This window comes from Cavia porcellus, unplaced genomic scaffold (genome assembly GCF_034190915.1).
Source record: "Cavia porcellus strain 051 isolate PalLab524CR breed Dunkin Hartley unplaced genomic scaffold, mCavPor4.1 scaffold_23, whole genome shotgun sequence".
NCBI classification, from domain to species: domain Eukaryota; kingdom Metazoa; phylum Chordata; class Mammalia; order Rodentia; family Caviidae; genus Cavia; species Cavia porcellus.
Genome location: NW_026947506.1, coordinates 44,629,092 through 44,651,699, shown reverse-complemented (window position 1 = coordinate 44,651,699; position 22,608 = coordinate 44,629,092). Strand labels below are relative to the sequence as shown.

Here is a 22,608-nt window from a genome sequence, read left to right as displayed (position 1 = left end):
TTTCCAGCATAAACCCTGCCATGAACTCAATTATATGGCCCCAAATGTAGATGATGAAGTCCTCACCCGGGATCTGGAAATGTGAGTGTGTTCAAAGAAGGTGTCTTTGGAGGGGACACTGAGTTAAAGGAGGCCTGGAGAGTGTGCCCATAAAGTACAGACAGCCAGACATACAGACACAGGTAGAGAGAAGGAGGGACAGCCATCTACAAGCCAGAAAGAGATAACGACAGAAGAACTCCCCTCCGGCCCTCAGAAGAAGCCTACTGATGCTGTAACTTTGACCTCCAGTGTCTAGAATGGAAAGACAGCCAATATCTGCTGTGTAAGTCAGCCCCTGCCTCATCACAACCTCAGCATTACAACCCAGCACAAAACGTCAGTGAAACAGTGGGAGAGGAGGAGAGGGGGCAGCTCAGAGACAGAGCACGCAGGCCCAAGCCTATCCCTAGCACCAAAACAATAATAATGGCTAAAGGTTGACTCAAAGAGAAGATACAGGAAAGCGTTATATTTATGGGAGTAAGTACACAGGAACGGATTCCAGTGGACCACTGTATTTTCTCACCCCCAATTTAAAAGAGCAAAATACTATGACAAAAATAAAGGTGGTGGAGAAAATGAAAATATAACTTTGCTTAAGAAAATTGCTATGTATCATGTGAGATTTAACCCACAAAGAATGGCAAGAATCAGGAAGAACAGACTCACCCAGTACCGTTTCCCTCGCGGTGGTGAACACACAGTTAGTCATGACGGCAGGAGATGCGTCTTTTCATTAACTGTGTGTGCTACCCCGCTCTGTCCTGTGTTTTATCTGGGAGAGGCTTCACTTTTCTCTGAGCCAACATAAAACACCTCTAGGGAGAAGTACGGGAGATGACAACCAGGGAGCCAGGGTTTCTGTCACCACATTTGTCGGATACTTACTGGCCAAGAACTTGTTCTGCTTCATAAGTCTGTGTGCTTCCGAGTCCAGGACGTCCACTGACTCCACGGCCCGGAAGCGGTTCAGCAGTATGCAGGAGGAGAGGTTGACCAGAGCACTGCCCAGGAAGTGGAAGTGTCCAGCCCCCGTGTGGTTGAAGACTTTGTCCAGCATCCCTCCTGAGGAAGGCAAGCAGATCAGAGCAAATCAGCTTCTCTTCCCTCCCTACTTTCTGTTCCTACAGTGGGGGTCATGCAGACGACTTTCAAAGCAAGCAAGATTCCTGCATTAAAAAAACATTCAAAAGAGCATCTGAATTTAATCACATGCAGAATCTGCTGTTTGTTTGCTGAACACAAGCTCTCCACTTTTTATATGTGTTCTGTGTCATGCTGATACAACTAAGTGTAAAGAATGTTTAGCACAAGATGGTGTGTTACCTTTTTATATATGTTCTCTGCAAGCCTGATAAATCTAATTGGAGAAACACAGTTAACACACAAAGGGAAGACAGAAACTCATGACAGCCAGCAGAAGACAGAATGAAAATAGAAGGAAAAGTTTGAGGCTCAAAACACACATAGGAAAGGAAAAACTCATAGTACCATTATGTGCAGATGATATGTCATACTACGTAGAAGACCCGAAGCACATACCAAAAAACCCTTAGAAGTAATAACCAATTTCAGCAACGTAGCAGGACACAAAACCAACACACAGAAATCAATCATATCTTGGTGCACCAATAGTGAACTCAGTGAGGAATATATTATGCGAACACTACCACTCACATGAGCATCGAGAAAAATTAAATACTTAGGAATTAACTTAGCCAAAGAGTTAAAATATCTCTAAATTGAAAACTATACAGCACACTGAAAAAGGAGATCACAGCAGATGTGAAAAAATGGAAAGGCGACCTCTGCTCCTAGGCAGACAGAACAAATATTGTCAGAACTGCCATCCTTCCAAAACCGTTCTACAATTCAACACAATTGTAATCAAAACACCAGCAGCATCAGTCACAGAACTAGAGAAAAGAATCCTAAACTTCATGTGAAACCAAGAGTCCCAGAGTAGAAGGGGTAACAAGAGCAAAGTAGAAAGTATCACAATACCTGATCCCAAGCTGTACTATTTACAAAGCAACACTAATAAAAACAGCATGGTATGGAAACAAAAACAGATACATGAGTAATGGAACAGAATAGAGAATACAGAAATATCCCCAGGCACATTTAGGTAATTAGTTAACAAAAAGGCAGCCAAAACATACATTGGAGGAAAGATAAACTATTCAATAAATAGAGAAATAGCTATTGGCAGAAGATTCAAACCAGACCCGTATCACTCCTCATGTATCAAACTAAAATCAAAATGGGTCAAAGATCTAAAAATTAATATAGAAACATTGAATCCAAGGAAAACAAAACAGGTAAAACATTTGAAGACATAAATGTGGGCAAGGACTTTCTGAATAGAATTCCAGTTGCACAAGAAATAGTACAAAAATCAACAAATGGGATTACATCAAATTTTAAAACTTCTGCACAGCAAAATAGTGAAGAGGCAAATACAGGATGGGAAAAATACCAGCTATGCCTTGAGGACTGATTTCCAGAATATACAAAGAACTTAAAAAAAAAAAAAAATGGATCTCCTAAAACAAAAGACTGAACCAAGAAATGGGCAAGTGACATGAACAGACATTTCTCAGAAGCAGGAATGGCCAGCAAACACGTGAAAAGATATTCAATATCTCTGGCCATTAAAGAATTGCACATTAATGCCAAGATGCCATAGCAGGGCAGGTAAGATGCAGGAAGGAGCCAGCAGCCTCTTTTTCCCTTTTATTTCATTGGACTACAAGACAGGAACAGGAATTCCTGTTAGCCACACCCAGAGCTAAATTAAGCCAATTGGTGGAGGAATCTAGTTAGCACATACCCTAAATTCTATGCACACGCTAATGATCCTGCTAACTCCAAAGCCCCTCCAAAATGCTGCAGGGTGCATGCAGCCATGCAGGAGGCACGGGGTGCCCACCCAGTCAGTAGGGTCTCCATAGCAGTTCCCAAAGGACCCTTCCTTTTTCCCCAGTCAGGATTTAATACAGACAGAACTCAGCACACACAATACGCCATGTGCACAGAAACCCACAGTGGATCATGACACCATACTACCAAGTCATCCTGTGAGGCACCACCAGCACTGTCTCCTGTTTACTCCAGCCTCCAGTAGCTGGGAGATGTCAGCTCTCAGTGCTGAGGAGAACCAGGCTGCAAGCTCATCCACTGCACAGCACAAGGCTCAAGCCAGAGTCCCCAGTGACAGCAGGACGCCACTGGCTGGCAGTTCTCATCTCTCCCTAGTGTCAAAGGCAACAGCATCTAACACTGAAGTTAAGAAAGGACGTGAGCTGTAGTCTGGATGATGAAACTGCAGAAGAGCTAAAAGTCAGTAGGGGTCTTCACCTCAGTGTGCCCGGAGCCCCCGACCTGGGAAGCGGTTTCCTCATTGGTGGACAGAGTGGGGTACAGGAACCCAGCGAGAGCACAGCACATCTCCTGGAGTGGTTCAGAGCCTGGGCACCAGGGCCTGGCCTTGGCTTTGACACCTGCTGGACAGGCTGCCCAGCAATGTGATGTGGCCACCAGCTGACTCATGGACCAGAGAGCACAGGGTATGTAGAGGTTGCGGATGCAGATGCAGGTTCCCCCATCCACTGAGCTTTGGGGCCTGAGGGCCATGGGGAGCATCAGCTGCAGGGTGCTTCATCCTCACCCTGCCTGTGACGGGGACTGATGACGACATGCTCTGTAATCAAGGAGATCAGCTGTAGTGAAGCGTGGAGCATAGCTGCGGGCACCTGGGCCATGCAGGATGCATGCAGTGTGGTGTTGTGTCCTGTCACCACTGTGCAATGTCAATTTCCAATAGAAGAACAACAGTAGTAGCAGGGGCCCTACAGAGTGGTATCAGGCGGGCTCCCTGGCTCCCCAACTCACCCTCCCCAGCAGGGACAGAAAGCTGGGCAGCCCAGGCCATAGGCTGTCGAGACTCCCATGGCAGGGGCTGGTGCAGGAGCAAAACCCATGCCTGCAGCTGTAATGTTCACTTCCTCCAGCTATGCAATCTTCCAGGATGAGGTCATGTGTCTGCATCTGCACCTGCATCTGACCTGTGCTGTGCCACTGTGACATGTCCTCTCTGCATTCCTGTTGTGGCCATCGGGAAAGGGGGGAGGGAGGAGGAGGGTGGATGGAGAGGGGAGGGGAGGGGAAGGGGGAGGAAAGGGATGGGGAGGAGGGGGAGAGGTCGAAGAGAAGAGAAAAAGGAGGAGGAGGAAATGTGGAAGAAAAGGAGGAAAAGAGAAAGGGGAGGAGGAAGAGAAGGACAAGGAAGATGAGGAGGAGGAAAGAGGAAGATGAGGGAGGAGGAGGGAGAAGGAGGAGGAAGGAGGAGAGTGGAAGATGAGGAGGAGAGAGGGCTCAATGAGGAGACAGTAAGGGGTGAATCTGTGAACTATGTGACTGCCTGTGCTCAGGTGTGTGTGGCACCAGTCTGCCCCTCGAACGTTTGGTACAAAGTGGTACAAAGGTCTGTCTTGCTTTGCTCCAATCAGCGCGTGGGCCTTGGACCCCACTGGAGCACCTGTGCCCCAGGCTCTGGACACCCCTTCAGCGAGAAGTAGACCCTGGACAGGTGCAGAGGCCCTGGGGATCCACTGCTCCCTCCTGCTCGGGCTGTGCTCAGGACCAGAGGAGGTCACCTTCTGGCCCCAGACCAGGAACACAGCAAGGCTGGGGAGGTGGCTGTACCCACAGCAGCCTTGCCCTCATTCAGGCCACCTCTAAGGTGGGGAAGCTAAGGAATCTGTTACAGGTCCCCTTCTCCATGTCTGTGAAGGAAGCACACCTACCCTTGGGTTGCCAAAAACTAAAAAGTCATATATATATGTTATATGCATAACACTTTATAAATATTTATATTTCATATAAATATTATATAAATGCATTACATACAATATAAAGTATAAAAATGACACAATATTTTAAAATGCATGTTTATTGTATATAAACACATGACTACACATGTAATACATGTAAAGTATACCGTACCTAACTGTAAGTGGCACCAACAGTAACTATGGCCGGATATGTAATTGCTAAGTGACAGGCAGGCACCAAGTGTCTGTGTTTCTTTCCTCCCCATGCAACTCAGCAGGACACCTGGAAACTGCAGAGACTTGAATATTTTTAGGGTGAATTGGAGAAAGCTTAACTTTATGGAATGGAGCACACAGGGTATTTTTATATTGCATTTTATACACTGACCATTTTCTCAGAATGTGCTGCTTTGTTAGTCTTGTCCCGAAAGCCTGGTTAGACAGTTTAACTGCGCATAATTCCAGATGGCAAACACAGTAAGGAATGACCTGACCTCACACTGAGTAGCTTTCACTGTCTTCAAGGAAAGAATCAAAGCTGCTTTAAAAAGAAAAATGCTTGCAAAGCTAGGTCATGTGCATGATTGCACAACACAGAGGCAGAGACACACATATATCAGAGGCACAGGCGTGTGTGCCATGGATTGTGTTATGTCCCTAAAGCCTCATGGGATCCTACGTGAGGCTTCTCACAGGTGGCTGGACCTTGAGGGTGTGACGCTGGGATTGATTCACAGTGCAGGGCTGGGTTCAAGGTCACTAGGGAGCCTGAGCATTGCCCGCCCTGACAGCTAAGAGGGGCTGGGGCCAGGATAGCTCAGGCACAGCATCTGGCAAATGCAAATTCCTGAGTTTGATTCTCAGGACCAAAAATAAAACTGTAAAAGGGGCAGAAGGACAACGCTCTTAATGGCTTTGCCTGTTGCTTTTCTGTCTTCAGCCCTCCTTGAACGGTTGGCCCTATGCCGTGTGCCACCCTGCCTTAGAGCCAGGCAATGATGGACAGAAACCTCTGCAAACTGTGAGCTAAATAAAGATTTCCTCCTTACTTTTCAGTGCTGGGTAGTTTGTCTCAGCGAGGAGAAAAGTAACCAAGACAATGTGCATGTGTGCGTGTGTGCGTGTGTCTGTGTGTACCTGTATACAAACAGCCTTCTGCATCTGTGGCTCTGAGTCCTTGGACTCAGCCCACCTCGATCCCACATATTTTAATGCATTGCCTCTGTGCTAATGGGCAAACTTTTCCCGACCTGGTCCCCTGAGCAACCCAGTGTGGTGTCATTATGTGCCGGTTCTGCTCTAGCAGGATTCTAAGTGGTGGACAATGACACAGGGGTCACGGGAAGAGCCGAGCTGTGTGGAGCACAGCTCTGTGGAGCAGCCTGAGCAGCTATAGGCTGGTTCATGAATTGGATTCCAGGAACAACTCTGTGTACAGTGAGGGACCATGGTACACCACATGCATACACATGTGCATGCACACACACACACACACACACACACACACACACACACACACAGACACATGCACTTCCCACTGGACAGGAGGACCTTAAGCAGCTGTTCCACAAATGAGGACCCATCCCAGTACAGCAGATTGGACAGCAAACATAAAACATGGTCAGATGTCTGCGTCCCTCTGGATGCCCCACATGTGCTGTCTCACCTGGGGGGACAGAGGCACTGCTATGACAGAGGACAGAGTACAGAGTGAGGGACATGGAGGCCTGGGGAGGAACCTGGCCCCGGGCTTTGGGGCCCTCTTTGTCTCCTATAGCATGGTGAGGTAATGCCAAGGGTCAGGAATGGGGTCAAGGCAGAGACATGCTGCCTCTGCTTTGTCCTCAGGGGTAACCAGGACCCTGAAGCTCACACGGTGACCAGAGCACAGCGCAGTACACAAGACTGCAGTACTTTGGCTCCAAGATCCAGACAAGAGAACAAGACCATTGCTTCCTATTCAGTGACTGTAACTCAGGACAGGAAATAGAGCAAGCATGCACCTTGGGGGACGACAGAATTTGGGGACCCCTAAAAACTGTCCTCAACAAATGGCTCCATCTTCCTACTCCAAGGTAGGTGCCTTAATACACGAAGCTGCTCTTGTCTGTAGTCCTGTGCAAGCCTGCTCCGCAGGCGGCAGGGCTTTCCCAGGCATCCCAGCCTCTTTCAAGGGGACCCCTGGCTGCATCACCAGCACAGCTCCAAACATTCCCCCTGTGCCCTGAGGGGAGTCACTGACAGGATCTGGACACAGTGAGCTCTGCCCACGCATGAAATTCTCTGCGAGATTTAATTTCATCAGTGCACTATTAGAACACAAAATAAGCTAATAACAAAAATAGCAGCAACAGGTTTTAAAAACCTCTAAGGATAGAAATGACATTGTTTTTAATGAAAGAAGAGGAGAGGAAGGAGAAGGAGAAAGAGAAAGAAAATGAGACAGAGATGGGAGGAGAGAAAGAAAAAGAAAAACAGAGGAGGAAGAGGAGGCATGAATTTCTGTGGGATTAATTTGCAATGACCAGTGAAGGGAATAAGCGATATTTCCCTACACTTTGCACACAGCACCCAGATTTTGCCAGGTAGAATTACTCTGGAAATATTCTCCCTGCAGTGCCTGTTTGGTTTTTTTTCCAGGATGACATTTTTGTAGGAAACCCAGGAGACATCCAAACAGAAAGATGAGGGTGTGGCTGCAGAATCCTGGCAAGGAAAAGACGCAGAGGCAGGCTGAGGCGGGGTGGTGATAGCAGAGGGCTTCATGCCAGCAAGGTGAACGGTAGGAGCTGGAGATGGAAACGTAACCGAAAAGGGAAACTTCACCACATGCACTCTGGCGGTTCTGCACTGAAGAATACCTATCTAGTCCTTACGTTTTACGACACCTGATCCTATGACTCAACCCAAGAGGAAACAACCAGGTAGGCAAATGATTCGGTCACCTTCACAGCAGGAAATCCATTTATAAATCCAACCATGAATAAGCCAAGAAAGACTGGGGTGGGCCCCACATTCAAGATTGTGATGACATACTCAGAATCACTGCACGGAGTTTAAGACACTCACACCTGGAGTGTGCAGGGAAGGGAGGACTGGGCGTCGGGGTGGGGCAGGCTGTACCCCAGCCCAGAAAGCAGGGAGTGAGCTGACAGAGCCTTCCTGGGAAGGGGCAGGGCTGGGTGGGGGTCCCTGGCTGCAGGCAGCTGGCTCACTTACCATAGTGCTGGAGCTCTCCCAGGAGTCTGTCCACATCCACGTGCAGCTGGCTGTCTACAAACCTCCGTATGAATCTGTTCCTCAGGGCTTCCTACAGGAATACAATAAAGCTTCACAACAGAGGAGCTCCATGGCCTCCTGCTTAGGGACACTTGCATCAGGCATATTCAAAAGTTTGTAACACCAGGAAAAGATACAGAGGGTGAATCCTCTGAGAAAATGTTCTAGCTGGACGTAGGCCTGTCATCCCAGCACCCTGGGAGGCTGAGGTTTAAACCCAGACTGGCAGTTCAGAAACTTAATGAGACCTTGTCACAAAAACTTTTTATAAAGAGGATTTTGGTTATGGTTCTGTGCAAAAGCCTGCCTCTTTCCCCAACACTGCAAAATAATAATAGGAAAAAGAAGAAGAAGAAGAAGAAGAAGAAGAAGAAGAAGAAGAAGAAGAAGAAGAAGAAGAAGAAGAAGAAGAAGAAGAAGAAGAAGAATATAAAGTGCTGTAAACATAGTGAAAAATATGTCAACATTTAATGAAGTCTCCCTTAAAAATCAAAAGGAACAATTATAAAAATTTAGACAAAACTGTAGTTATGCACTAGGCTTGAAAACAAAGATTGCAATAGTGATTTGCAGGAGCACCATTTTCTAATGAAGCCACATGGTGATCACTTTATGGAAAATTCCTTCATTTATGTGACCTTTCTATGAGCATCGGCCACCATGACAAACCCACTGAGGACAGATTGTCACATCCCCCACCCCTCCCACTTCCTGTTCATTTCCTGATCATCCCACCTCGCACCCTCCAGGCCTCTCTTCCTGGTCATGGTCATATTACTATGGAGAGCGCTACAGAACCACCTTCACCACCTGCATGAAATTTTGCATCTAGACTTGGCAGTCCATAGAGTTTATTCACACTGCTCTTCAACATACAAAATCTCCACATCCAAAATCTCACAAAAACCCAGAGGGAGAAACACGGATGCAGCAAACTCAGCCCTAGCACTGAGACATGGGGAGGAGCCCAGGACTTGATTGCTCCTCAGAGTAGAGCTGCGCTCTCCAGCCCCTGCCTCCCTACTGACCGGGTCACAGGGGTGCCTCGGGCAGTGATACTTTAATACCAGCACCTCCGAAATGAGTGTCTCTGTTCACACCCACACAGGACAGCTTCATCCAAACCTGCCCAAGGACCAGGACCTGCTTGGAAATCTGAGTGTTCACTGCCTCCTTCTATGGGCACTAGCTGTTTGCCAGAAAACATGCACAATAAAGTGCCCTGCATAGGAGGAGCCAAGTGTGGACTTCACTCCAAATCCAGACACAGATAGCTTCTCCTGAGCATGAGCCCAGAGCTAAGAAACAGAGTAAGAATTTATGAGCCAGGTATGGAGGTGGATGCCCATAATCCCAGCACTCTGGGAGGCTGAAGCAGGAGGATCACAGATTCAAACCAATCTCGGGCAATTTAGTGACTTAGATCTTGTTTCAAAAAAAATCTCTGGGAGTGTAACTCAATGCAAAGGCCCTTGGTTCAATCCCCAGCACCATAGAAGAAAGGCAGGGAGGCAAGGAGAGAAGAACCGGAAGAAACAGAGTAACAGTCCAGAATTTTGCATCCTCTAAAATAAGTTGTTGAGTGGTGGACTGTGAGACTCAGTAAACAGTGCTCAGCTGAACTCTGCACTTCAGGAGCTGCCGGTGTGCCCATAGCAGTCAGGGGCAACTTTCTGTCCCCACGGCCCTTTGGGTGCTGTGGAGCTGGGGCTGGAGTGCTCATGCCATCATTCACAGATGGAGGAGGGACGTCCCCACACCTGACCCCTCCACATCTGGACACTGCTGGAGGTCGCTGGTCTCTGCGTTAATGAAGCAGCCCCGGGAGACACATGAGAGAAAGATGGAGTGGAAGTTCAGACAGCACTGCAGCCATCGCCATGAGAATGAGCACGGAAGTCCTCAGCCACGAGGACCAGAGGGACCAGGGCCATGGTTGCCTGTAGAGTGCGTGCTATCCTGAGGCCTCCTGCCCAGGCCAGGTCCTGCTCCTGGTTACTCCGCTGATTGGGGACTCTGGCTGCTGACCGACTCCTGCTCATGACTCCTGCATAGCTGGCCCTTTGTCCCCCAACTGCCTGCCTGGGCAGCATGCAGCCACTTCACCTCCCTCCTGTGGCCTTGCTCTGGTCAGGGTGACCTCCCCTGGCCTGTCCCCACTATTCCTTCACTGTAACAGCTGCACCCCCTGATAAAATGCAGAGGCATCTCTGCTTCAGGGGAACCCGGAATCATTCAGGGGCATCTGCACTGAAAACCCCATTCTGAATGATTCCCACCATGCAACTCACTTCATCTCCCAGTTACCAAGACTTCCTGGTTGTGCAAGAAGAAGCCCAAGGCGCAGAGAGGTTCAGTGACCAGCTCAAGGTCACACAGCAGGTGGTGTGCAGAGGAACTTGGAGTCAAACCCAGGTGGTCTAAAGCTCAAGTCCATGACCCCAAATGTTTGTCAATAAATCAATATTTGGCAATAAATAATGGGATATGAACAAAAACACAAGACTGTTTTCTCATTTTATCAGCTAGAAATTTAACTAGGGTTTCCCAGTGTCCCTAAAGATTGGAGGTAAACTACCCTGAGCTAATATTTTACAATTAATGACCAGCTGGCTCTGAAGCAGCCAAGCATTTTAAACCTCAGTCCATTTACTTTGCCAAACTTAGAGTCTTAGGAAATAATTATTAATCACAATAGCAGATTTACAACTAAGAAGAATGGAAACTATCTTAAAAAGCATTACATTTAATGTGGAACTTTATGTGCAGGTCAGGATCAACCAATGTCACAGTGGTGCCGTCTTGCTTGTGGCAAAAGTCTATAAACCACCCAACTTTATGTCAACCACACTCACTGGCTGGGATCTCCTCAGGCTGCACCCACCTGCAGCTGGAAGAGCATCTGTCCACTTCCGCTTCCCTGGAAAAGGCTGAGGGTCTTCAGCAATGTTTCTGATAAAGTTTTCAACTTGTTCACAAAATAGAAAGTGTGATTAGCCTGCAAAAGACAGCACATTCAGGTGAGCGTCTTGTTTGGCTGGTGCACTGGATGGATCTCCAGTCCCGTAGCATCTCCGAGACCCCCGAGCACCCTAGATGAGTCATCTGCAGAGGGCAGATCCGCCATGACCCCTGCAGCTGGACAGCAGCTCACTGCACAGCACACACCCCTGGGCGTCCTCAGGAGTGAGCCTCCTGGTGAAACCTGTGTCTCCAGTGCATCCTAACAAAAGCAGCAGCACACACCTGTGTTCCCTCCCACAAACACATCCCCAACGCGTGCCTATGCATCTGATCTACAGTAGCCAGTGCCAGGGGACAGAGGAAAACTGGAGTGTCTGTCCTTCATTGTGGCTGGCAGTGTACCGGTTGTAAGACTTCCATAAAATGATTTGGTATCATAAAATACACACAGTCACAGACCTGTAAATCTGCACGTGCCCCTCCCTCTCAAGATAAAAAGACCCCATGCTAATGAAATCATCTCAGTGAGATAGGAGGCTGCAGCCAGGAAGATGTCAATCACAGCTCTGTTACGTTTCAGACTGAACAGAGGCCAAAGAGACAGTGCCAAGGAGGACCTGAGACTCCAGCTGCATATGCCAGGTTCCCCAGCAGGGGACCTCTCGCTGCCACGGACCCTGGAGAGCAGCCGCTAGGGCAAGCAGGGGCAGCTGTCTGCCCCCGGCGTTGGCCTCCCAGGGAAGCAGGGCTAGGACGACTGGGACTGCAGAGATGAAGGAACCTTTCAGTGTCTTAGCACCCGCCACATGCAAAATTTTCTGTAAGCAATAAATGCCACCATGCTGGTCAAAAATGCACAGGGGACGTGCAGAGGCTGGATGCTGTTATTAATGCTGTGGGCTTCAGAGATTTATAGAAACTTTAGTCATACATCAAGGAATGCACACTCACACACACATTTGTCTCTGTTAACAAACGGGATTCACACAGCAAGTTATTAAAACTTGAGGTATTCTAAGTTATTTTATATATGCACTCACTATACAACTGCCCAACAAAAATTCACTGAAACTAAGGTACTAGGACAAATATCAGTAAAATATCAAAACTTATCAACTACTTGATATATACTATGAATATTAAAGATTTGTAACAAAAGTTTGTGTAAAAATTCTTAGATTAATAAACCAACTTTAGTAAGTGGCTATGGTGTGGCAGGCTGCAGCAACCCCAGGGGAAGAACCAGCAGCGTCTCCTGAGATCCATGCCATGTTGGAACATAGGGAACTGGGAAACCAAGCAAGCAGCTCACCTCCTGGTAAGCAGCTGTGGTGTGGTAGGCTTCAGCCCCTTCAGGGGGAGAACCATCAATGTCTCCTGAGATCCACACCATGTTCGAACTTAGAACGCTGGGAAACCAAGCAATCAGCCTGCCTCCCTGTTAAGCAATAGTGAGCCTACTGGTGCACAGGCTTAGAGTCAAACATGCCACTTCCCCTGCTCCCCTTAGCAAATGGGAACCAGAAATCCGAGCATCGCTTGGGAGGCTGACCATATGCAATATAGCAAATAAGGGGGATTTCCTTCTACCATCTTTTTGAAAGCAAATATTTTTACTACTATTTTGCTTTATTCTGATTAAAGGTACTGTTGTATTCAATATTATGTTTTGATAAGTTCTATAATGTTCTGTACTTCATTTTATTTTGCTATACTTGATTGAAAGGACAACTATTGTGATGACAATGAGATATACTGTGATACCTATTGCTGTTATCCTGGCAACCTGCTATGAAAGTGGAGGAGTGTTTGTGTATTTAAATGCGGGGCAGGTAGCCTGTCCTAAGCAGAAGTGAGGTCCTTGCCCTTGACTCAGAGTGATAAAATGTCAGTGTCAATAGATGGTGAAAATTTACCTGGGTAACCACTACTGAGAACATCATATAAAGACATGCACCCAAACTCACTGCAAAGAAACCATTTTTTAGAATTGGGATCTAAAAATCAGTTTTTAGGACTGGCCAGGTGTGATGGCACATGCCTGCAATCCCAGCCCTCAGGAGGCTGAGGCAGGAGGTTCACTGTGAGTTCGTGGCCAGCCTGGGCTACAAAGTAAGTTCAAAGCAGCATGAACTACATAGAGAGACCCTATCTCAAAAAGAAAAATTAAAAAAGAAAAGAGGGCTGAGAAGGCTAAGAAATGTTGAGTGACCCACAGGACGGGAAAAAAACCCAGAACCCTGGAGTCAAGTGTGAGGAGCAATCCAGACATGACAGATGTGTGAATGCTTAAATACAGGGCAGTGCATATGGGCTCTGGGAGGTTATTATGCAAACAAGACGAGTGAATCCCTGATGTTTGCTCACGAGGGGCCAATCCCTAGGAAACAACGTCCGGGGAAACTTTAGTGCCGAGCAGTGACACACTCACCATCCTATCTACTCTGTTAAAACAATTTTAGGTTTACCAGAGGCAAAGACACAGAGCATCCAAGGTACACTTAGAGGAGGAGAAGGAACAGGGCTGTTTTCCACTGCCTAGAGCCCAGAGCTGGGAGCAGGTGTAGGAAGTTACTTTTATACCACATGTCAGGTAGGGTGGGGCTCTGCTGTGAGCGCCTGGAGCTTTACATACACATGGGGCCAGACTGGAAGCAGGAATGGTTGGGGTGCGGCTTGCACTGCACCGCTGCTACACCTGTGGTCAGCAAGCCTGCTCACAGAGGATGGAGGCCTGGGGACCAGTGACACATGGGGTACTGATACACTTTGAACATGGAAGTTCGTCTCCAGGGTAACAATGCTGAAATGGTGGTGGTGGGGGGGGGGCAGATTAGTGGTTCTCAGAGTCCAGGGATGGCAGGATATGCTCCAAAGACCCCTTGGTGATGGGGCTTCCTGGGGATAAACGCAGGCATCTGCATAGGTGAAGAGACTCCGTGAAACTAACTACTGTACACACACACACACACACACACACACACACACACACACACACAGGTACAGTGGAGCTGAGAAGCCTGAGTAAGGTCAGTGAACCCCACAGATGTCACCGATGGTGCCCATGGTGCCATAGGAAACCCACTAGGGTGTGGCTAGGATCTTATCTCTTACAAATGCATACAAATCTACCATCACTTCAAGATCAAATGTTACCTTTTTAACAGGATGCAGGAGCCGAATTGAAGAGATGCCCACTGACTACACATAGGGTCACTGGAGCCTAAAAGGGAAAGACTGCAAGGGACTGAAATGCCTCCAACACTGAAACTTGTGAGTTTGTACTCTAATCGATTGCCTTCCCATGATGATCGGAAACTGAGGAGACTCGCAGCCTGAAGCCCGATCGCTAAGCGGGTTATGATTTTCAGCTGTCCCTTGATGAATCTCACCTGCTTTCCTCTCATTAGAAGGCACAACTCGTGCCTGGTTTTCTGGCACTGCCAGAGGGGCTGTGTCCTCCCAAACCTGAGCAGCAAGCAGTGGGGTGGGGGAGGTCTGTGCCCCTGTGATGACTGGGGAGGGTGGCAGGGGGCGAGGTGGAATTCCAGGGAGGCTAAGCCTGGCAGGTGCTGCCGTCCTCAAGGTTTGGGAGGGGAGGGGTCCAGGCATTGCAGCTCAGAAGGCCTTAGATTCTATGGTTAGGGGAAGTTCACGGGGACACTGCACGGTCAACAAACAAGCACAGGACACTTTCTGTGGTACTGGAGGCCAAAAGCAGAAACTCATAGCGACAGGAGTCTGGGGTCTTCTGGCGCTCAATTTCCCCTTTCCATCTACAGCCCGCCTGCTTACTAACTGCTGACTTTGGAAAGCAGCCTGTTTCTACCTCACTTGCAGTCACTCTTTGACTCAAAATATAGAGGGAAAAATCAAAAGGTGCCTGGCTGCAAGCATGGGATATTCACTCTGGGTCCACTTTGCTGCTGCTGCTGTGTTGAATCCATGACGTTCTTAACTGAATCACCCTCTCCCTTCTCACTCCGTGTCTATGCTATGCTTCAGGGGGATTGAGCCAGAGGAGTTTTGTGTTTGGAAACGGGATCTACTCAAAGTAAAGAAAAGCGATCAATTTCTTTCCCAGTTTGGTTAGACCAGTAAGGGCAAAACCCAGGGAGGGAGAAGCCCCACTTCCCCTCCACCCGTTTCATGGTAGAAAGAGCTAGCTTCGCCATTGTGTGTGGGTGCATGGGTGGCCGGATACCTGGGCAGATGGGTGCGGGAAGAGAGCCGCAAGGACAGCTGGTTGGGTGCACGGGTGAGAGGAGGAGAAGAAGGGCGTTCTCTAGTCCCAGAAGCAAAAGGGGCCTCACCGGAGGCCTGAACCTTGACCCGTGCAGACGACCAATGCGGCCGGGTGGGGCAGCGCTGGGAACACAGCCCGTACAGCCGGCACCAGAGCTGTGCTCCAGCACAGCTCCAGCACCCTGAGTCCTCTGCCCTACACGTGAGGCTGGTTCAACAGAAGGAGACAGGGCAGAGGCCTCCTGGGACTCTAGTGTGGGTGTAGTTTCTGCTGTCTCTGCCAACTCCAGGCTTCCAAAGGTGGGTGCGGTGACCTTCTCCTTTCCTGCTGTCTCCCAGGAACCCAATTCCAAGCAGCATCCCCTTCCTGGGTCCCTGAGGTGGTGCCAACCTTCACAGGAACAGGTGTGCACAGATGCTGGGATGCTGCTTCTGTTCACTCCTGTACCGACTTCCTTCCCCATCTCACCTGGAATTCACCTTGGAAAGCAGTCTCGATCTAACGCATTCTTTTTAATGATGTATAAATTTTTCATCATATAGATGTACCAAAATTTAATTATTTCCCTGCCAATGGCTAGGCTGTTTCCCAGTCCTAGAACTTACAGATAATGACAATAAGCTAGGCATAGTCATGCACACCTGTAATCCCAGCGCTCAGGAGGCTGAGGCAGGAGGATCATTGTAAGTTTGAGACCAGCCTGGGCTACAAAGTGAGCTCAAAGACAGCTTGAACTGCACAGTGAGATCATGTCTCAAAAGGATAATAATAATAATAATAATAATATGACAGCAAACACTCATTTTCATGTGTGGTTATGTCTCTGTCATCCTGATATTTGCAACGGGTTTCAGAGACCATACAGAATCCTCCCACCAGCAACGAGTGAAAGCACCATGCTCCTAACACCATCAACAATACGTCCAATCTGGGGACCTTAGCACTCAGTGTTTTACCTGTCAGGGCCGCCTTCTTCTGGAAATGTGCATCTATCTTTTCCCCCTGCAACCACCATGAAGGAAAAATCTCCAACGTTCGGTGTCATCCAGCCAGGTGTCACCAGCAGCCTCTTACAGGTTGTGTGCTGCTGACTCTGCAGGTGATGTCAGTGGGTGAGAGCCCATCCTGGAGTTCAAGGGACTCAAATGCTACACACTGTGTATGTCCAGGTGGCTGAGAAGGCAGAAACCTGAGCCACAGTGGCAGGCGAGGGAGGCCAGATCTACCTGTCCTGAGATACACACTTCCGGCACTGACCCTGAGCCTCGCAGGGCTGCCCTTGGCTGAAGCACAGGAAATGACTGACATCCATGGATTCTTTTTCTCTAAGAAGCGGTAACTTCATAGGGTTGCACCCACTGGGAAATTATGGAGAGATTCAGACCAAGGTACAAATACAGCCACACCTCACAGGGTAGGTGGGGAGCCTTCCTGGAACATCAACCACCCGCTACTTCACCCCAGAACCCACACACACCCAGGCAGAGAGGGTCAGTCCACAGTGAGGGAGTCACAACTCTCGGGGTAGAGGAGGCTGCAGCTGGTGTGGTCCTCAGTGTGGTACCTGTCAGGGCCACCTTCTTCTGGAGATTTGCATTTCTGTTATCATGAATAAATCAGCGCATCATTTCTCTTGCTAAGTTGCTAAGTTGCCCAGGCTGCAATCTTCCTGCCTCAGCCTCCCAGAGTGCCAGGTCACAGACGAATGCCATCATGCCTGGCATAGACAACGCTTTTGAGTCAAAATAAAGACAGGTGTGGTGCTGTGTGCCTATAATCCACCCACTTTGTGTCATTGAGGCTGGGCTCCAGGTCCAGCCCAACCTGACCAGTTTAGCAACTCCCTGACGCCTTCCTTCAAGACTGAGAACAAAATGAAGCATGGTCTCTCCCATATGGGAAACGCAAGGCAGAAGTGATTTAACCAGCAAAATAAAAGAGAGGCCACAGGAAGTAGTGAGAGAGAGCTTTCCCACAGGGGAAAGGGGGCCAGGAGCTGGTGGAGTGGGCAGGGAGGAAGTCAAGGGAAGCCAGAGATCTAAGCCGTGCTATGAGCAGCTCCACAGGAAGACGGTATGTCTGCAACCTTGAACTAATAAGTGACTTTGGGACTCAAGGGAGGAAAGATATGAAAAAAATTAAGAAAGAAATAGAAGAGAGGCATGCACCACAGAATGATCCTAAAAATACAGCACACCGAAGACATAAGCAGTGACATCAATGCTTACTATCCTTACAGGGAGATGCAGTGCTCACAGTGGTCTGTGCTGTATTTTTACACAGCTGGCAGCCTCCCCACAAACACAAGTGATGTGCTGTGTGTGCTGTGACTTTATGACCACCACACTGTCATTGGGTGCTGGGACATTTTCGGCTCCCCTATACCCTGACGAGACCATCACAGTCTGTGTGGACCACTCCTGACTGGAGAGCCGTTACGCACCATGTGACTGTAACACACAGCATCAGCCACTCCGAGAAGGCAGATGGCGCTCCTCACAGGTGCAAGGGACACAGCCAGTGTCTCCCTACTGTGAGGGACTCAAGACTGTGTGACCCAGCCCCAGGACCAATCTTCATAAAACTGAATGGCCACAGCCGACTGCTGGAATAAATCACCCAGGTAGGATGCTGTAAAGCCAGGGCTGGCTGGGCAAACCCAGGACAGCATGTGTCACATAAGTGCAAAAGCAGTCATTATGGCTTAGATATAAAAGATCCCCAAAGCCTCCTGCAGATAGGAGTGCCTGGACCATGGGGTGCTATGCTACCCACCGGATTCACCCATTGAGGCGGTCCCTGGGTGTGACCTGGAAGGGTGCATCCTAGTTCCCGGGTCCCCACTTCCCTCCCCGCCCCTGGCTGCCACAGGCTGAGCCTCTTTCCTCCCCTGTGTCCTGTGTGTCTTGGAGCAGCCAGCCATGGACAGAAGCTGTGAGCCACAGTGATGCTCTCCTCCTCTAAATCATGGTGCTGAAAGCAATGGAAGCAGCGTTCCTTTTACTCAGGTCTCTGAATCTGACACGGCCTTTGCGAGGAGCAGAGAGATCTTTGCTCCTCCTCCCCAGCTTCTCTTTACTCTCGGAACAGGCACTCAGGATGTGTCCCCTCCCGGCACCTCTGCCCAGGCCACGCCTGGGAGACGAGTGCTCCCTGTCCTGCCTGCCCCAGAGGGGCTCTCTCTCGCTGCATCACATCTGAATTATTTCTCCTCTGTGCCCTTCCTCCTCCTCACTGCTAGGTGGGCAAAGCAGAGACCGCCATGCTGATTTTTGTATTAAGGAAAACAGTATAGGTGGCGGCCTTTACAAATGCATTATTAATAATAATATTAACATAAACCAGGTGTGGTGGTGCCCCCCTATATTCCCAGTACCCAGGAAGCTGAGGCAGGAGAACTGCTGTGAATCTGAGGCCACCCAGGGTACACGGTGAGTTTAGGCTGGTCTGAACTACATAGTGAGGCCCTGTCTTAAAATAATACAGTAATATTGTTATAAAACTATAAAAATTGATCTCTCAAAATTTTAACTGTAAGACCAAGCAGTGATACAGAGCTGTTTTCTATAAATCTACCCAGGGCTCTGATAAGCTCACTGTCCCACGGGACCACACCATGCCAGCTTTGGCCCCAGTGCTGGCCTGGTGTCTGCCCATAAGATAGCCACGGAACAGGGACTTCAAAAGTAGAGCTCTCTCCAGATGTAACTCAGAAATACTGTAATCCAGAATCAAGGTAATCAGCCCTAACCAGGCATAGTGGTGCTGGCCTATAATCACAGCACTTGGGAGGCTGAGTCAGGAGGATCATTGCATGCCTGAGGCCAGCTTGGGCTACAAAGTGAGCCCAAGGCCAGCCTGAACTGCACATTGAGACTTTGTCTCAGAAAGACAAAGTGAAGATAATCATCCCTCTGTTGTGAGAGGCCAGATTTTTGACAATACTCCTCCAAAAGGCCATTTTCAAGTCTCAAAACTAAAATGTTAAAACTGCAATTCAGAACAGGGGTTACGCAGTCCCTAAGCAAGACCACAGGGTGAGAATGCTCTTGGGAACTTTGCTGTGACCTCACCCAGCCATCACAAGAGCAGGAAACTGAGACTCACAACAGTGAATTGGATCAGAAATAACTAACCCTTCCTGCTATCACAAGGCACTTTCAAGATTTTAAATCATTAACACAATTTGAAAGCAGAAAGCTTATCATTAATGGAATGAGTATCTCCTCTTCTACACCTGACAGAAGGTCAAATGGTTCCCGAGTCCTTGGAGAAATGTCCCCTTTCCAGGTCCTTGAAGGCTCACCAGCCATCCACCAGGAGACAAGAAGACCCAGGGATAACACAGTGAAATCATTTAAAAAGACAACAGAAAAGACAAGTCTTCCGCACAGCACAATTGTCTAAAAAAGAATCCGCAAATTTGAATAATAGCTGATCCTGTAGGAGAAAACAGATTTAAGAAGTTAATGAACTACAGGCAAAACCTCACCATATGAAATCTCTTAAACACCGGATGCATCTTGGGAAACACAATGACTTTTGTATGACCCTCTGCTCAGCCTGAAACCTCTTCCTTCACAACTCCCCCAGTGCCCAGTACTGGTTCTGAGCGTTCCTTGTGATTGCAGTAACACCCGCACCCCAACAGTCCTCTGAGCAAAGGGCTCAGCATGCCCACAATAACAGAGAAATCCCAAAATGAATTCTAGTCAAGATAAGAAAAGCTCATGGAACTCAAGGGATATGATAACGATGTTAGACTTTAGAAGATCCCTCCCCGGTACTGTGCGTGTGTGATGTGAGATTCTCATTCCTCCCAGCTTACCTTGCGGATGACCTTGTTAATCGCCGGGATGTCGGGTGTATAGAGGATTTCTCCGTGTAATACGGGTTTCAGGAAGGACCACACTAAGGCACCATTTGGAGACTGCAGAATTTCCTCATAGAGCTTCAAGCAAAATGGTGCTGTCGATGTTAAAAAGAGAACATTGTTACAGCCTACAGAGTGACAGGGCAGGACCAGGGTGAGGAGACACTCAAGGACACACCCACATCATCCGCATTTTCAAGGAATGATTGACATGTTTTCAGACACAGGTGTTGTGACCGAGCACTGAACTCAACGCGGGAGCAAACCTGGAATATCTTCCTCGGCCCTGGTTCTGAGGCTCTCATCTCCTAAGAGACTTTGGGGCTGTGTTCACCTCAATGACTCTGGACAAGAGGTGCCAGAGTGCATCCCTTCCCTTTGCTCAGAGGACTGTTGGGGAGCGGGTGTTACTACAATCACAGGGAAGGCTCAGAGCGGATACTGAGCACCGGGGGAGTTGTGAAGGAAGAGGTTTCAGGCTGAGCAGAGGGTCATACTTGAAGTCACTTGAGATGAGGAAGATGTGAGAATGGTAATGACTAAGAAGTAAACCTGCTCCATCACTGAGGAGATTTTTCACTTCACACCCATGATATTGAGAACAGAACTCAATTTCCCCGCAGAGTCCCCTTTCAAGCTGCTCCTACATCTCCTTGACTGCCTCTGTGCAGAACTAGCAAATGTGTCACCCTGGATGCACCAGATCACCTTACGTTCACCAAGAATTCTTCACCTGGCTTTCATTATTGTGAGGTCGGCTGATACCAATTAAATGGTCTAAATCAGTCACCATAACCCTATCAGCCAGTTGTTTGTTATCACTGAAAGACTTGCCATCGTGGCCTAAAGGAACTGGTAATGCATCACCACAGTGATTAAAAATGACATAAGGCTTATAATACAAGGCTTTAAGCGAACCACAGGTGTATCAGTCTAAGGAGTCCTTTTACCCACAAAGGGAATATTTTACACGGAAATATTACCTTAGCTTTAATATTATGACTCACAATATCCAATGTATGGGAAGTACCGATTTGATCATTTGTGTTAATTTCTCCCTCCCAAATTCTCCACTTGGACAAAAAAAAGAATTCTGATTACAGTAAATCCATAGAAATAATCCTCTAAAATATAAATTAAGCATGACTACATTTTTATGCATTTTTCATAGAAGTTGCACTATACTGTAACAGTTTATTCTTCAGATTGAAAGCTTAATACAGACAAAGGCAATTTTTATGTAGGAAAATAGGCGATCGTGGTATGCGCAGAACAAGAAACGTGAATCCAGGAATCCGCAGGTCTACCCTTTGTGAAGCAAGTGAACCTGGGCAGGTGACGTGACAGTCCCCAATCTCCCAACACACCCTTGGAAAGTGGGGGGCTGGTGTTGCCTAATAGTTTCTGTGACAGACAACTGAAATGAATCTATGAAAGGACCAACAAAGATGGTCTTCAGTGTCAGTTGGATGATTGGATGGGTGCGTATTTGCACGGAGGGATGGATGGATGGATAGATGGATAGATGGGCAGAGGATAGATAGATGGAGGGATGGAGATGGACAGATGCATGGATGGATGACTGGAAACTGCCCAGTATAAACACTGGAAATGAGCACTACCAAATTACCCAGTGTTCTCAGCTGGCCACATCACCCTTAGCTGAGCAGCACATGGAGCTGCCACCTCTGCAGCAGGACGTAGCATCTGACTCCACTTCCTGCACCTCCGAGCTACACAATCCCAGGCTCCTGTTCCCAGCTATACCTACTTCCACCCTCAGTCCTGCTGTTGGCACAAGCAGGTGGAACTGAGCCCTGGGTGTGGTGGGCCGAGTTTTAAGATGAGCCCAGATCTTGTGTATTTTGTTTTTGAGGAAGGGCAGAACCTGAGTATGTGGCAAATGCTACACCCAGGACTGGATCTCACAGCCCAGGAGAAAGAATTATGAAACCATAGAGAAAGTCCCTCAGCCTATTGACTTGGGAACTCACATGAGGGCTGAACAACCAGCTGGCCTTTAGAAGAGACAGAAAGCTGCAGGGCGGGGTAAGCCCTGCTGGCCTTCTCGCCATCTCCATCAGTTCCAGGGCTCCAAGGAAAAGACTCTGACCAGCAGCCCCAGAGAGCCTCAGATGTGAGCCCAGCTGGCCACTGCCTTGTCACTGCTGTGTGAGATCCTGGCAGGGGAGCTGCTGGCCAGTGCCTGGGAGCTATGCTGTGGAAGCCACGAGATAGTACTGTCCCCAGCCACTGAGTAAGTGGACATGTGCTGTGCAGCAGGGGATGCCTTTAAAGCACTGTGTGAGGCAGCTAAGACACAGTCTCTCCATTATTCCCCATGACAGCCTTGTGGGGTAGGGACTGTC

General features: G+C 48.3%; 1 protein-coding gene across 1 annotated transcript in view; it reads right to left on the bottom strand.

The window, feature by feature from the left end:
- Abca13 (ATP binding cassette subfamily A member 13) overlaps nt 1–22,608 on the bottom strand; it is a 312,721-nt gene that overhangs the window by 186,780 nt on the left and 103,333 nt on the right. Inside the window, 4 exon segments of the mRNA XM_063233618.1 lie at nt 931–1,107; nt 8,097–8,187; nt 11,041–11,154; nt 20,195–20,334. Of these exon segments, the coding sequence (XP_063089688.1) occupies nt 931–1,107; nt 8,097–8,187; nt 11,041–11,154; nt 20,195–20,334 (522 nt within the window).